The 14,484-nt window shown below is 36.7% G+C and overlaps 1 protein-coding gene across 3 annotated transcripts in view; it reads right to left on the bottom strand.

Annotated features, from left to right (window-relative positions):
- GRAMD1C (GRAM domain containing 1C) overlaps positions 1–14,484 on the bottom strand; it is a 63,341-nt gene that overhangs the window by 7,671 nt on the left and 41,186 nt on the right. For all 3 annotated transcript variants that reach the window (XM_026681806.2, XM_087966410.1, XM_087966411.1), the window contains 7 exons: positions 12,068–12,211; positions 7,995–8,113; positions 7,259–7,401; positions 6,596–6,699; positions 4,220–4,396; positions 3,255–3,312; positions 1,638–1,748 (listed from right to left, as the gene is read on the bottom strand). In XM_026681806.2, the coding sequence (XP_026537591.2) occupies positions 1,638–1,748; positions 3,255–3,312; positions 4,220–4,396; positions 6,596–6,699; positions 7,259–7,401; positions 7,995–8,113; positions 12,068–12,211 (856 nt within the window). The remainder of the gene's footprint in view (positions 1–1,637; positions 1,749–3,254; positions 3,313–4,219; positions 4,397–6,595; positions 6,700–7,258; positions 7,402–7,994; positions 8,114–12,067; positions 12,212–14,484) is intronic.

Consider the following 14,484-nt stretch of genomic DNA (forward strand, 5'->3'; position numbering starts at 1 on the left):
GAATGGCTTAAAAAGTTAATAAGGGGTTCTATAGAACAGGATAGAACCGGTAGAATCCCACCCCTGGGCACGCTGATGTGCTTATGCATACCCGCTTACGGACCTCTTAGGAATGAAGTGAGGTCCACGGTAAACAGTTTAAGGTTAAAGTTTTGGGGGTTTGAGGATGTAACAACAGAGTCAGGTAGTGAGTTCCAGGCATTGACCACTCTGTTGCTCAAGTTGTATTTTCTGCAATTGAGTTTGGAGCAGTTTACTTTGAGTTTGTATCTATTGTTTGCCCATGTGTTGTTGTGGTTGATGCTGAAGTAGTCATTGACTTTGTAGCAGACAATTTTGTGTACTAAGCTTAAGTCAGACAGTAGGTGGCATAGTTCTAAGTTGTCTAGGTCCAAAATTCCAAGCCTGGTGGCATAAGGTATTCTACTGACAGCTGAGGAGTGGAGTACACTTCTCGTGAAATACCTCTGGACTTGTTCAATTGTATTAATGTCCGTTATACAGTGTGGATTCCAGGCAGACGAGCTGTATTCGAGAATTGGTCTGACGAAGGTTTTTTATGCCCTGGTTTGCAGTGCAATGTTATGGAGAAAAAGCTTTGCAAAATTAGGTTAACAACTCTTAATGCCTTTTTGGCAATGCTGTTACAGTGTGTCTGGGGCTTAGACCTTTTGAAATGAGTACTCCTAGGTCCTTCACAGAGTGAGGGTCGTCCACGAGGTCATATCCGTCCAGTTTGTATTTAGTGTTCTGATTTTTGTTGCCAATGTGTAACACAGAGCATTTGTTGGTTGAGATTTGAAGTTGCCAATTGTTCGACTATTTTGACACATAGTCAAGGTTGCTTTGTAGGGCAGCAGTAATAATGTTGAGTATATAACTATGTTGATTGCAATCACAATTCATTTCCTCCCAGCATTATTTTCTGGAACTCCTACATAGAATTAAGGAATCCCTTTTGTATCTGTAATCCAGGAAAGATGGCTTCGGGCAATTATTTACCTCTGCTCTGAGTTCCAAAGTACAACCTGGTGGGCAGCTGGAAAAAAAAATCTAGACATCCCCAGACAATCTAAACTGATTAGGTGCCTTCAGTGAAATATTTTAATTGGCCCACCACCAATCAAGCAAAGTGGCAACATAGACATGCACTAGAAAATCTTAACCATTTTCTTCCACGGATGGATCAATGTCTTCAATTTTTATGATAAATCATCAACCAATACCAAAAATTAACAAAACTCAGCAATATCAGTAAGTAAATACGGTAGTATGGTATTATAGGAGACCTAATGCTTTTCTTAGGTGACTGCACAGCAAATCTCTGATAAAATACCATCCAGAGGCCATTTCTGTTGAATCTCGGTGGAAGAAGTTATCCATTATACTGTATATTCTGTTTGAAGAGCTTAATGAGCCTATTATGTCTAAAACCACCTGGAACTAGTTTGATAACATTCCAATACAGATCTTTTGAATAATTTTAAACTATTTTTGCTAAGTTGTACATTTTTTACTAGCTTCAATTTTTCAGGTGAACTGCAATATGTAAATCTAACATTTCCACTAACTAGATATTAGCCCACTGGGAGCATGGAGGAAGAGACAGATGACAGAACATAACAAAAAATACTCACGTTGTTGACCCTTCTTCTTGAAGTTGAACATGGTACAATGACTGAGCTGCACGTTCAATCTTTGACAATTTCAGGAACAGTGCCACATTCAGAAAAACCAGTAGAATTAAACTGAAAAAAAATCCAGTCAAATGGATAGTTCACTATCATTACTAATTCCTGCAAAAGCATTCTTAATGGCAAGAATAAATAATATAAATATTTATAGCTTCATGCAAATTTAGCAAGATAATTAAAGGTTTTGGAAGTGTAAGGTATATATAGCACTGTAAAAACGATACAAACTGTCTTTTCACAACACATTTTAGTAATCTCACATTCAGGCTTAGTGGCATTTGGGCCTAACTATAAATAAAATTGTGGCTCTAGAAAGTGGATAAAGAAAACATAATAGACAGCAAAACCACACTCCTAACTAGTACTGATGATGTTACCTAGTTTGGTAATGAAACATCTGCAAGAAAACAAGCAAGCTCAGAGAGCACCAAGGAGCCCACATTTCAACCTTGAGCCACAAATATTCTCCTTTATACTTTCTGTTTGCAGATCAAACAGAATAAAATAAAATTCAGTCAATTAAATATGTCTTTTTTCATCTTCCTGGACCAATCGAGTTTTCCAAAGGTTTATATTACTTCTTAAGTGCACTATATCCACAAAAAGCTTATCTTTTCTGCTCTCCTAGCTTGAGAAATGATCCATATACAGTATCAATCTTCACAGGTAAAAGACTAAATATCAGTGGGCAAAATTAAATTTTTCTTCATATGTGTTTGTTAAATAAACCATACAACCACGGTAGATGGTATCAAAGGCCGCTAAGAAGCCAAGGAAAGTGAGAATGGTTGCACTACTCCCATCCCATTCCTGCCATAGATTGTCCATAAGTGCAACCAAGGCCGTCTGTGTCTCATAGCTGGGCCTAAATCCTGACTGAAAGCTATCTAGGAAATCTTTTTCATCCAGGACTCCCTGGAGCTACTAAGCAACCATCAATTTCACCACCTTCCCCAAAAAGGAAAGATGACAAACTGGATGAAAGTTGTCCAGGCAGGTGGGGTTGAGAGATATTTTTGTTAAGAAGAGGACAAACCAGGCCCTCCTTAAAAGATCCTAGGAATGTCTCCTCTTGCAGTGAGGAATTTATTACTGCATGAACCCACCTATCAGTCACCCTCCTGGAGGCTTCTACCAGACAGAAGGGATAAGGGGCTAATTGACAGGCGGTTGAAAGCACAGAGGGTTCTGTCCACTTTCTTAGGTCCAACAGGATCAAACTGTTAGCAAGTTACTGGGCAAGATGACTCTCTAGGTATCTCATATAGACTTGCACTATAAATCCAAGCAATTTTATCCGACATGTGTTCAACAGATTCTTCTGAATGGCCCTGAAGATGATTATCTGACACACACACCCCGGCCAAGGAGAGATTGGGTGATCTGCAACAGGATCGATAAGTGATGCTCTGCAGATGCAATAGGAGCAGAGAAATTACCACTTTTATCGCCACACTATAGGTTTGAATAGCAACTGTAAGATGTGTCCAGTCAGACCCAGCCTTCATTTAGCTGCTGTAAGAAGTCTTAAACCAAAAGAAGTATCAAGCAAGTACTTACAAAATACTCATTGCCACTATGATGATGATGGTTTTATTTGTAGCATTCTTCTTCATTCCTGTTAAGCAAGGAAAATACTGTTACAACATTCTAATCTTGAAATTCAGTTAACCTGATTTTATTAAATCCCTTTGCTGAAGATTTGTCTCCTCCAAAGCAGGAAAACAGTTCAAGGTTATGCCTGACCTGGATGCTTTTTGAACAGAAGATAAACCAAAAACTTGCTTGACTTAAACTTGTATCTGGTGACTAAATGGGCAGGCCCATGATATTTTCTTGGTAACAGTACAGAACTGGTTAGTCTCTGCCTTTTTCTATGTTGGGTTTTGTTTTTAAATTTATTATTCTAGCCCACAGCTTCCTATTTTGGGTAGGTCTCCCACCCATAAACTAGACCAGAACCCTGCTTAGACTTTTTCAGAGCAGCCAAGGTCACTAAATGCTGCCACTTAAATTATCTAAAATTAAGAGTTGGAAGGGGCAAAGGGAGATGGTACATTAAATTATGGCATAAGGATTTCAACACATTCAATTTTTTTAAAGCAGTTAGTACATGGCCCTATGCAAATCTCATTCAATGTGCTATAACTCACACAGCAAGAAAAGCTTCAGTATTCTAGAAAGTAAGTGACATATCTTGCAATTTGACAAAAAGGCTCCTAATTATTTCTGAATTTAAAATAGTGGTTCTAGATGGAAAAATACAAACATCGCTGCATAAATTATATATCAAGTACTTTATGTCAATTATCAGAATATAAGGACAGCATTGTCCTTGAACTTTATTTACAATTAGCTGCACCACACATACTTATGTTGAAATACTCTGGATTTTTTGCATATGGACAAACAAGAAAAGCCTGTATGACACTATTGCAGAAATACTATGACCTCTGGTACTAAAAGGAACAACACCTTCAGTTTCATAAATTGCTGGAAAAAGAAATATTTCTACTTGAACCCACCTACATTCCCAAGAGGTATTATTCTTTTGTCTTCTGTGGAATCTTGTATAGAGTGTTTAGGAAGTATCTCTTCTGCATTCCGCTGTAAAACCCATCTTCTCCTTCTTCGGACTCCAGGTTTTGCACGATCCTCAATAGGTTTATTTATTGCATATTCTTCCACTAGTAATTCTGATTCTACAAATGACAGATTCAGTCTTCCCAGTTTCTGTTTTTACTTTATAATTTCTTTCTTTTTTTAAAATTTAATGCCAGCTAAAAATTGTGGGAAATTGGTCTAATAACATCTGGCAGGCAAGTGCAAAGGAAATGTTTTATGATATTTACAGATTGCTGGCCCAAACTCCACTACTAAAAAGAAGTTCATTAATTTTATTCATGTCTGTTTCTCTTTATGTCTCTCTCTCTTAACACATAATCACTTATATTTACAAAATGGTAGTTTACGTCAGCAGTATGGCAAGAATCAGATCTGCCAACTTAAATGCAGAAACTGCATTTTCCACTTAAGAAAAAACAAGAAATTTGCATTTGATATAAATGTTACATTCTAGAAAAAAAGAAAGTGAAGCCAAGATAATCCAATTACTTGATTTTGACATTAAATCTTGAGCTTCATACAGAATAAACCTGAAAATTTCATTATGATACATAGAAACAAAACTGGAATAGTAATATGTTTTTATTTTATTTTTTGCTTTTCTACCCTGGAATTATCATAAACTGGTTCAAAATTTCCAGGAAAGAAATGGTGAGCTGAATATGGCTCTATTAAGACCATGATGGAATAAAGATGATTCCTCTCTGGACAAGGAGAGCATTTGAGATCAGCCAAGCACTCCAAACAGTAATTCCTCAAAAGAAGACTGCAAGATCAGTCTACAGCAGAATAGAGGTCAGAGGAGATGAGGGAATTGCCATCTCATCCGAAACATGGTCAGAGTCTTTATGGGTTTGTATACTTCTGAAATTGCTTGTTAACTGCGTTTGAATTATTCGCAATCTTTGGAATGACAAGTTTTACAAAACAGAGTGAATTTTTTTCAATTCTTGAAAAATGTTTTTAATACAAGTTCTTTCAATTCTTGAAAGATGTTTTTAATACAAGCTAAACGACTTTCAAGATTTCTGTTTTTGGAACAAACTGAAAAAGAATATTTTAGAATGTTAATTTTGGAAAGTTACAAATGGATAAATAGTCCAGATGGGTTTGAAGTAACATTTTGAAATTAATTAGAAAACCTTTGCCTGAGAAAATGCTGTTGTTTTAAATTCTTAAAAGAAAAAATGATCGCTTGGAACTCTGAAGGATGGGACACTAGAGGGATCAGAATGAATAAAAAATTACCATTAAATTTGAGTTATTAATACTGAATGGAGCAAAATACTTTCACATTGATGTATTGAAGAACATTTGTGACCAATACACCCAGAAGTTAATTTTAAGAATGTCTGTCATTAAAGATAGGCTGTGTTTTATAAGATGTTATGGAAGAGGAACACATTTTACTGAAAATCACTGAACTGATGACAGGCTAAAAGAATAATATGAAAAAAAGATATTACATTGGATATACAAATGAAATTGACTGGTGTTTTAATAATTAAAAGAAATGTACAAATAACAAAACCAAAGGAGTGACTTGAATAGCTTTTCTATATCAGATTTAGAAAAAAAGACTTGAATCTGAAGAATTTTGTGAGAAGGGACAAAGAAAATGATGAAAAATAAATTTCTAGGACATTATTTGAAAGGATTAAAGGTAAAGTTTGTTAAAAGTAAATTTGTACAGTTTATTTGATCAAAGTTAAAATAAATAAGTTGTTATTTCTGATAACCTTTTATGAATTTTTGCTGATCATGATTAAAAGATGAGGCTTTAAGGCTTTTATATTAAGTATTTTATATTAAGAAAGATGAAATATGGGAAGAAGGGAAAATTTATTGAATTTTAAAAGAATGTGATGCTACTAAAATTGTTTATACTTGTGATGGAGTATTTCTTTATATATTCTGTTTATTAAATTATTTTTATCTCTTTTTTATTGATAACTTTCTCTTTTTCTGCATGTAATATTTTAATTTATAAGCCATAACGATTATTCTTTCTGAAAATAAAAGCAGAATGTAAAGTAGGTAAGGAAATAAAATAAGAGACGTGCTAGAGTAGACACATATCTGAGGACTGAAAGGCAGACTACATGGGTCATAAAAAGTTATAAATTACTTTAAATTAATTTGAAAAACTAAATATACTGTTCTTAGTATTGTTTCTTTAAAAATACAGCAGCTCACTTCACTATTTCTAAAGAGCCAAGCTAATTAAATATAAAAGCGGTGGATACCATTGTCAAGAATGATGTCAAAATACTTACCAAGTTGTTTAAAATTTTCCTGGATACCTCCCCAGGTGTTCTTTTCAATTATATTCTTGACAAGCCCCCAAGGTTGTTTTTTGTATTTCACATCTGAGGAAATCCTGTAACAAACAAGAATAAGGCTAGCAACTGATTGGAATACAACTATAGATCAGTTCAGCATTTTCATCCATTTTGAGAGCAATTTTTCAGGCCTTCAGCTTCAGGTAAGAAGCTGTATACACAAAACAAAGCATGATCACTAAGGTAACATCTTTAACACAAATACTGAGAGAGAATGAGGAAATAGAGAAAATACTTAGTTGCTTCACAACTCTCTGTTGTACTGTAACTTTGGGTGACAGATGTACAATACATCCACAAATTTGAAGGGCACATAGATCATATGGCCAAAATTAGTTTTTGAAAAAAATTCTACTAAAACTTTCATAGGGGAAAAAAGTGAAACTAAAAAAAAATAGCAAACTTTTTTTCTATCAAGAGATCATTTTCCAATCATCCAAGTGTACAAATTAAACTCTGGCATTCCAACGCTTCCTTGTTCTCCTTAACATATGAAATAAAGAAATTCTGTAGAACCAGAACCAATTTTACAGAACTGAGGAAAGTTGTCTTTTACGATTTCCAATTTTCCTACTTTCATTAAACAAACTGTCTCACCAGAGTCTGCATTTTTGACTGGACATATGAGAGATACTATAACTGTTCACAGTGTAGAAGTAATCATGGTAAGGCACATCATGTGTCACCACCTCTGCGTCTACTTGGTAAGACCGACTTTTGTGGCTTCGTTTATGTAGCACCTATTACAGAAGTAGAGAAGGACTCTATTTTAAAAATGGCTGATGTTCAAAAATAACTTTTGCACCACAATAAGTGTAAAAGCCCTAAAAGAAAGTATAGTTTTAAAATGATCGCACTATATAGTTGTGTATATCCTAACATGGCTTTTCTCAACCTATTGCCTTTAGTGGAAATTGGACTTCGTTTTCTGTAATTCCAAGCCAAAATACTGATCAGGAATCATGGGAATTGTTGCTCAAGGACAGCTGGAGAACATTAGTTTTGGGGAAAGCAAGTCTAGAATAAGATTAATGATGCCCAACTTCTATTTTTTTCCTGATATTCTGTCAATGGATAACCAAAGATAAATAGCTTTGCAATCCTTTCTCTTAAAGCTTCATCTGATGAGAAATGTGATGGCATGAGCAGTGATGGGCTTTCCTCAGCATGTCCACATAATACCTACATTCCATAAACTGCACTGGTTCTAATTTGCTACCAAGTGCAACTTAAGGTGCTAGCTATCACCTATAAAACTCTATATAGCATACAAATTTTTGTATTCTGTAGTTTCTGCCAGTTCAGTGCAATCTGACACAATTGAGTTTTATACCTGTTTTTCTGTTGCAGTTGTGAATTTTCCAATAAGTGGATTGTTAAGTGTAATTGTGTAAGTCAGGGTCCTAAGTTGATTGCCTCTATTATCTTGGTTCCAAGAAGTTGATACAATATCTAAAGCCAAAAATATGTCATCATTGCTATTCATTTATACAGTATCACTTAGCACCCTTAAACCATACATTTCCATCCATGTAAGGCAAAGTGAATTAAACTATGAAATTCCCTTATAACATGTGGCATGCAATAATGAGTTTTAAATAATTAATCACCAAGTTTATTATTCTGAAAATATCTTGAATCATTATGATAAAGAATGAGATTGGGTCCATAAATTAGTGTGGGTCAGATTTTCTTCTGGGTTTTTCTTCTATGTATATTAAAATATATTTTTGTTTTAACCCATCAAATTGCAGCAGTGGTTAATTCTATATGTGTTGTGTTGAGGCAGGAAAATATACAACAAAAATTCTCGATTTCCGGTTTGTCGGCTTCGCGAGCGGCAGGGATTCGCGAAGCTGCGCGATCCCTGCTGCGCTAGCCGTTTTTGGGGCTCCGATCCGGACGGGTACGGAGCTAGGCTGCCCTGCAGGGGCAGCTGAAGGTAGGGGGGATCCGGAGAGGGGTTTGGGGGTGTTGCAGACCCCCTCCCCGGCCGGCAGAACCCCCTTTTCCCAAGACAGTGCAGCGGCGGTCCGTAATGGCCGCCACAAAGAAGCTGGCAGCCGGGTAAGAATGCGCAGGAGGAAGTGGAGAAAGTTTTTCAAAGGAGAAAGTTTTTCTTGGTTCCTAGGACTCTAAGACATATTTAACAAAATTCCTGAAAAGTATGATTTTCTGAATGATACCTTCTAGAAGAGGAAAAAAGCGGCAGTTTGGTGGTGCTGAAAGGAAAGCTTACCCTCTTTTCCTACGGAATAAATAAGTGGATATTAAGAAACCTATTTCTTTTAGGTGAAAACTGGCTTTAAGCGATGAGTGGGAAGAGAGAGGACTAAAAAATATATATATATTTGTATGCTAAGACTTTCTTGGAGGAGATGCCTTAAGGATTTGAAGACTAAAATATATTGCAATAAGATTTTAAGAAACAGATTTGGACTTTCTTTTTCTTTGATTGATTCTACCCCAGGAGGAGAAAGTGAGAACTCTGCCTTGGTTTGGACTGATTGATAACTTTGGGACTGTTTTATTTTTTCTTTGGAATATTCTGGTTGTTGTAAGAAGAAAGAAGGGGAAAAGAAAAGATTTATAATGGCTCTTTCTATTGAGGAACTGAGAAAAGATTATGAACAAGCAAAAAAAAAATGGTAAAGCTGGTTTGAAAGAAGCCTTCCTTTTTTTTTAGAAATGGCGCTTATTAACTATCAACAAACATTACAACAGATGAAGACAGCAGAAGAAGAAGAAGGAGAGGAAGCCATTTTTAATAAATTTCAGAACTCGACCAAGAAAGAAGGAAGAGTGAAAGGAAGAGAAATAAAGGACTTAAGATTTAAAAAACACTTAAGAAAGGGAAAAATAAGGTGCAAAATCAATATAATGATAGTAAACAAAAGGGAAAAGGAACACGACAGAGAAGGGAAGCCAGTAAGGCAGAGGCTAGAAGGGGGGGTAGAAAGGTTTGTTGGGAGAAGAAAGAAAGGGAAAAGGTGGAGAAAAGCTACAAAGTTTTGAAATTAAATGGGAAAAAAGGAATCTTTTTAGGGATAAAGGATAAAGTATAATTTCTTCAAAAAGATTTTGCAAGGTACATAAGATGATATTGTAGTATTGTATTAGAAATAGAAAACTTAAATGGTTTAAGAGTTGATAAGAGATTAAAATGTTGAAATGTTTAATAATGATTGGTTTTAAAATTTAATAATATGAGGGAGGTTTAGAATATTGAGTTTTAATTAAAGAGTTTAATAAGATTATGGTATTGATGTTATTATAAAATTTCTATTATAGTATTTGTTTTTAATATTTAGATTTATTGTTTAACTATGTATTTAATTACTCTGGATGTACTATTTAGATAGAATGTACCAAGCAAAATCGGATTGGGTATTGGGCGTTATTTTAAAGGTTAATTTGATTAATTTAGCGGGAGATAGAAAGGCATCATACTCTGATTAGTGATTTCAGGAGAAACTTCTTCTTTTTTTTTTTTAAGGAACGAGACAAAGGGACAATAAAGAATGGACAAAAGATACAAATATAATGACTCAAATTAAGATGATTAATTAAGATAGAATTAAGAAGAGTGAAATATGTGGAGAAGTTAATATAGAAGGTTTAGAATGGTAAATAAAATAAGTAATGATATGTAAGATGAGCATGAATATAATTGAAGTCCATGAAGAGAGAGATACCTGGGTCCAAGTTACTTTCCAAAAAGATTTTTTTTATGTTTTATGTGTTGTGTGTATATGTTTTTTTTTTTTGGGAGAATTAATAAAACCTTGCAGAAATATAGAATGAGAATAATGGTAACTAAGTCAGAAAGAAATAGATGAAATAATAATAATGAAATTGAATAAGAGTAAAGAGAAGTAAAGAGAAATTGGACAAGAGGTTTTTGTATGTTTATATGGAAATGGTTTAAAATAGAATTATAGTTTATCTGACTTGTTAAATTTATAATGGAAAAAGGTTTAAACATGTAATGGATAATGATGATTTGTGTGTTTTGAAAATTAATAAAACTTGTTTTTTTTAAAAAAAAAAATTCTCAGAACAGAAAAGTAAATATGTAATCCAGGCAAATGAAATAAAACAATAAATAAAACAATAAACAAAACAAAACAAAATGATGGTGGTATTTTTAAAAGCAGCCTAGGATTAATTGCAATGCCCTGAAAGAAACCTACTAAGGCAACTGTTTTCTGCAACAGTCTATTTTTTGTTTTTACATTAGAAAAAGTTGTTTGAAAAGCACAAAACTTCCATTTAATTAGAAAAGCATATGAAACATTATAATAAAGACATTTTAATTAATTAAAATAAGATCAATCAGTGCAATAACAGTTCCAAATATATATAATGGTGTTCTGTGATCTCAGCTGAACCAAAACTTAATACAAAATAATGGTGAGTGTTAATAATTAGTTGTGTGCATAAATTTTTTGAATGAAAACTGTTTAAACTTGGAATCACCTAATGTTTGGATGCATTTCTGCTTTCTCTGCTCAGATGATCAGCACTCAATTTTATAAGTTCATTCTTCTATCTACAGCAGGAGTGTCAAACTCAAAGCCCCAGGCCTATCTAGCCTACAGAGTGCTTAAATCTGGCCCACAGGGCCAGCCTGAAACTATGAAAAGGACTGGCCTGTGGTTCCTCTGATGACTAAAACGGGCCACATGCAGCCCCCGCCACACCTTGTTTTCACCCTCCATGGCCTCCTGCAGCACTCTGCCGGCTGAAACCTGGGCTGAAAATGGCCCGCAAAATGGCCCCAAAATGGTCTGAAAACTGGCCATGTGGCCCATTTCTGGCTGGCAGGGTACTGAATGAGGCATCTGTCCCACAGTCCCACGCCCTCACACCTGCTGCTGGCCCACAGAGAACTACAATGCTGATCCGGCCCTCAAAGAAATCCAGTTTGACACCCTTGATCTGCAGTATGATAACCTATTGTATCCAGCTGCATTTTGTCAATTCAATATAACTTGCAAAGAAATATCAGATTGTGATTTCAAATCGCTATGTGTTGGTTGCTAATAAACCATAACTTGTGAGCATGTTTATATTTTGACAGTGACTGTGTTCAGATAATCATTTCCTAGCTTTAAAAAAAGTCAACATATGCATATTTCTGAACAGAAAAACAAAGCCAAAATACTGCAGTTAAAAACCACATGGTTTTTTCTCGCAAGCAAAGGGAAGAGCGAAAGAAGTAGTATATAGTTGCAGGAAACTAGGCAAGGCCTAATCATCTGAATGCAACCATGAAAAAATGGGTTTGTATTATATTTGAACCCAGCCTTTGTATCAGTTGCTTTTAACACAATATTCATCTTGTTAAAAGGGAGATTAACTTGTTTTTACTCAATGTAGACAGTGCAAATTAAAATAGTTTACCTGTTATATTTCTAGTCCTGAGATATGTCTGCATGAAATGGGAATTAGTGAAAAGCATTTCAAACATCTTATCTGCACCAATACGGAAAATACGATTAATAAAGAGTTTTCCATGGATTTCACATTCAAGGATGGCTTCCTCAGCTATTGGAGAAGAGTTTAAAACACAGATTAAGAACTCTGTAACAGTTACATCAGAAAAAATATATCCAAAAAGATGAAATTGTCTGCGCTACTTAAAGGATGTCAAAAGTACAATTGTGTGAGACAATTTGATTCAAGCTACCAAATGTAAGTAACAGGCATAATAGTTCCTCTTTCCAACAACTTTCCTGACAGAAATCCTCTAAATGGAAATCTCCAAGTATATTTTAGAAAACTCCTTAAGCATTTATGGCAGTTTAGAATTAGAAGACAATGAATTAATGAATTGTTTCTTTACTTGCCTATAAAGTGTGAAGGATTCTAGAACTCTACAGTTATGAAGGGCTTTAAAAAGCATTCCTTGATGTTGAAGGTGGTAACAAGACAAACAAGAACAAAACTTGCAAAAGAATAATCAAAGATATAATGAACCAGCAGTTGCCAACCCACTGGTGGGCCGTGAGAAAATTTTGGTGGGCCACAGCATGCTGAGGCGGGGAGGTGGGGCAATCCTGCAGTCTCCCTAGCAAACCCATGTCATGGCTGCTGCCTTCTGCCTCAGCACATCGAGGAGGCCGAGCAGCAGCAAGAAGAGCGCGGACATCCTGAGCCACAGGAAGCAGCTGCCTTCAGGTGAAGATGTTGCAAGGGGGAGGCTCGACCCCCTCTTCCTCCTTGCCAGAAGCACTCACACACTCAGCGGGAAGGAGGAGGCTTGTCAGGGCCAGAGAGGCGGTGAGTGCTTTGCGTGTGAGTGCTTCTGGTGAGGGGGAAGATAAGCTCCGGGGGGGCGCAGGAGATCGTGCCCTCCCTTCGCAGGCCAGGAATGGCTCCGATGCCATAATCTCCCATGTCCCTGCCCTCAGGAGCTTCTCTTCCTCCTCCCCAGGAACGCTCATACACTCAGCGGGAAGGAGGAGGCTTGTCGGAGGCCAGAGGGGCAGTGAGCGCTTTGCGTGTAAGCACTTCTGGCGAGGAGGAAGAGAAGCTCCTGGGGAGGGTCGAGCCTCCCCCTTGCAACATCTTCCCCTGAGGGCATCGCTGGCAGCCGCTCAACCTCCTTGATGTGTGGAGGCAAGAGTCAGGAGGTAACACCAGTTCAGAGGTTCCTTTCCCCCCACCCCCACCCTCTCGCAGGCCAGGCCTATGCCATGATCTCCCACGCGTATGAGTCCATCTGCCGCTAGTATCAACCCTATTGCCCCACCTTCCCAACAGACATCTGGTCTTCAGCATGTGGCTCGTCAGCCCACAGTGGAGGTCGCCCACTGTGCTAAACCATGCACCCGCCGCTCTTTGTGGCAGGGGGAAGCAACCCCTCTCGGCTTGGACTCTGGGTTTGTGACTGGTATGTCTTAACCGGGGACCGGGATGACTTCACCTCACCCGCGGGACTGCCAAGTAGCAGCTGCCAGCTCCTGAGTTTAGTGGTCCCTGAGGTCCAAAAGGTTGGCGACCCCTGCTATGAACCATATATAGAAAGGAGGAGGAGATTTTGTAAGCTAACCCATTTAATCTTAATTCATCAATGGACTGGAAAAGAGAAAATAATTGAGTTGTTACTGTAAGTATGGAAGAAAGATTTTTCATCCATAAAATAAAACAAAACATTTTGTGGGCTGTTACTGAAAGTTCACTGTCTGGAGTAGCCAGCGATTGGAATAGTCAGGGATACTGGGGGTACGATTGATGCTATCTGCAGCAGTTTTGTTTCTAATTTATATTGTGCAGATCACATAATGACATCATGTTGATGTAAAAGATAAAATAGCAATCATTGGCAGAGTATGATTTCTGAGTGGTGAACCACTAGGCTAGCAGCCAGGGGACTGAGTTCTAGTCCTGCCTTGGGCATGAAAGCCTAAGGCAGATGATTTTGATTAATCACTGTCTCCAAGTCCAAATTCTGTGCACAGGGTTGTTGTGGGGAAAGTAGAAGGAGGAAAGAGTATTGTGCGCGTTCTCCTTCAGTTATTTATTTATCTATTGATTTGATTAGTTATATCCCACTATCATTTTCACAAAAAAACTCAACGCGGTGAATATATCCAACACACCTTCCTCCTATTTAAAAAAACATGAGATATAAATAAATCTTTTTAATGATCTCTAGTCAGTATTTCCAAATTCTTGTTTGTACAGAAGCTCTCCAAATAGATCCTATTGTCTCTTTCTTTCAAACTTGACAGTAAACTATTGAAGAAGTAACAGGATGAACAGTTTACATGTACTGATTGTGTCCTCCAACCTGACACTGTCTCTCAAGGTCTTCA

The sequence above is a fragment of the Notechis scutatus genome, chromosome 5 (genome assembly GCF_049901735.1).
Source record: "Notechis scutatus isolate UNSWTSFEM ecotype Mainland chromosome 5, rNotScu1.2, whole genome shotgun sequence".
Classification (NCBI taxonomy): Eukaryota; Metazoa; Chordata; class Lepidosauria; order Squamata; family Elapidae; genus Notechis; species Notechis scutatus.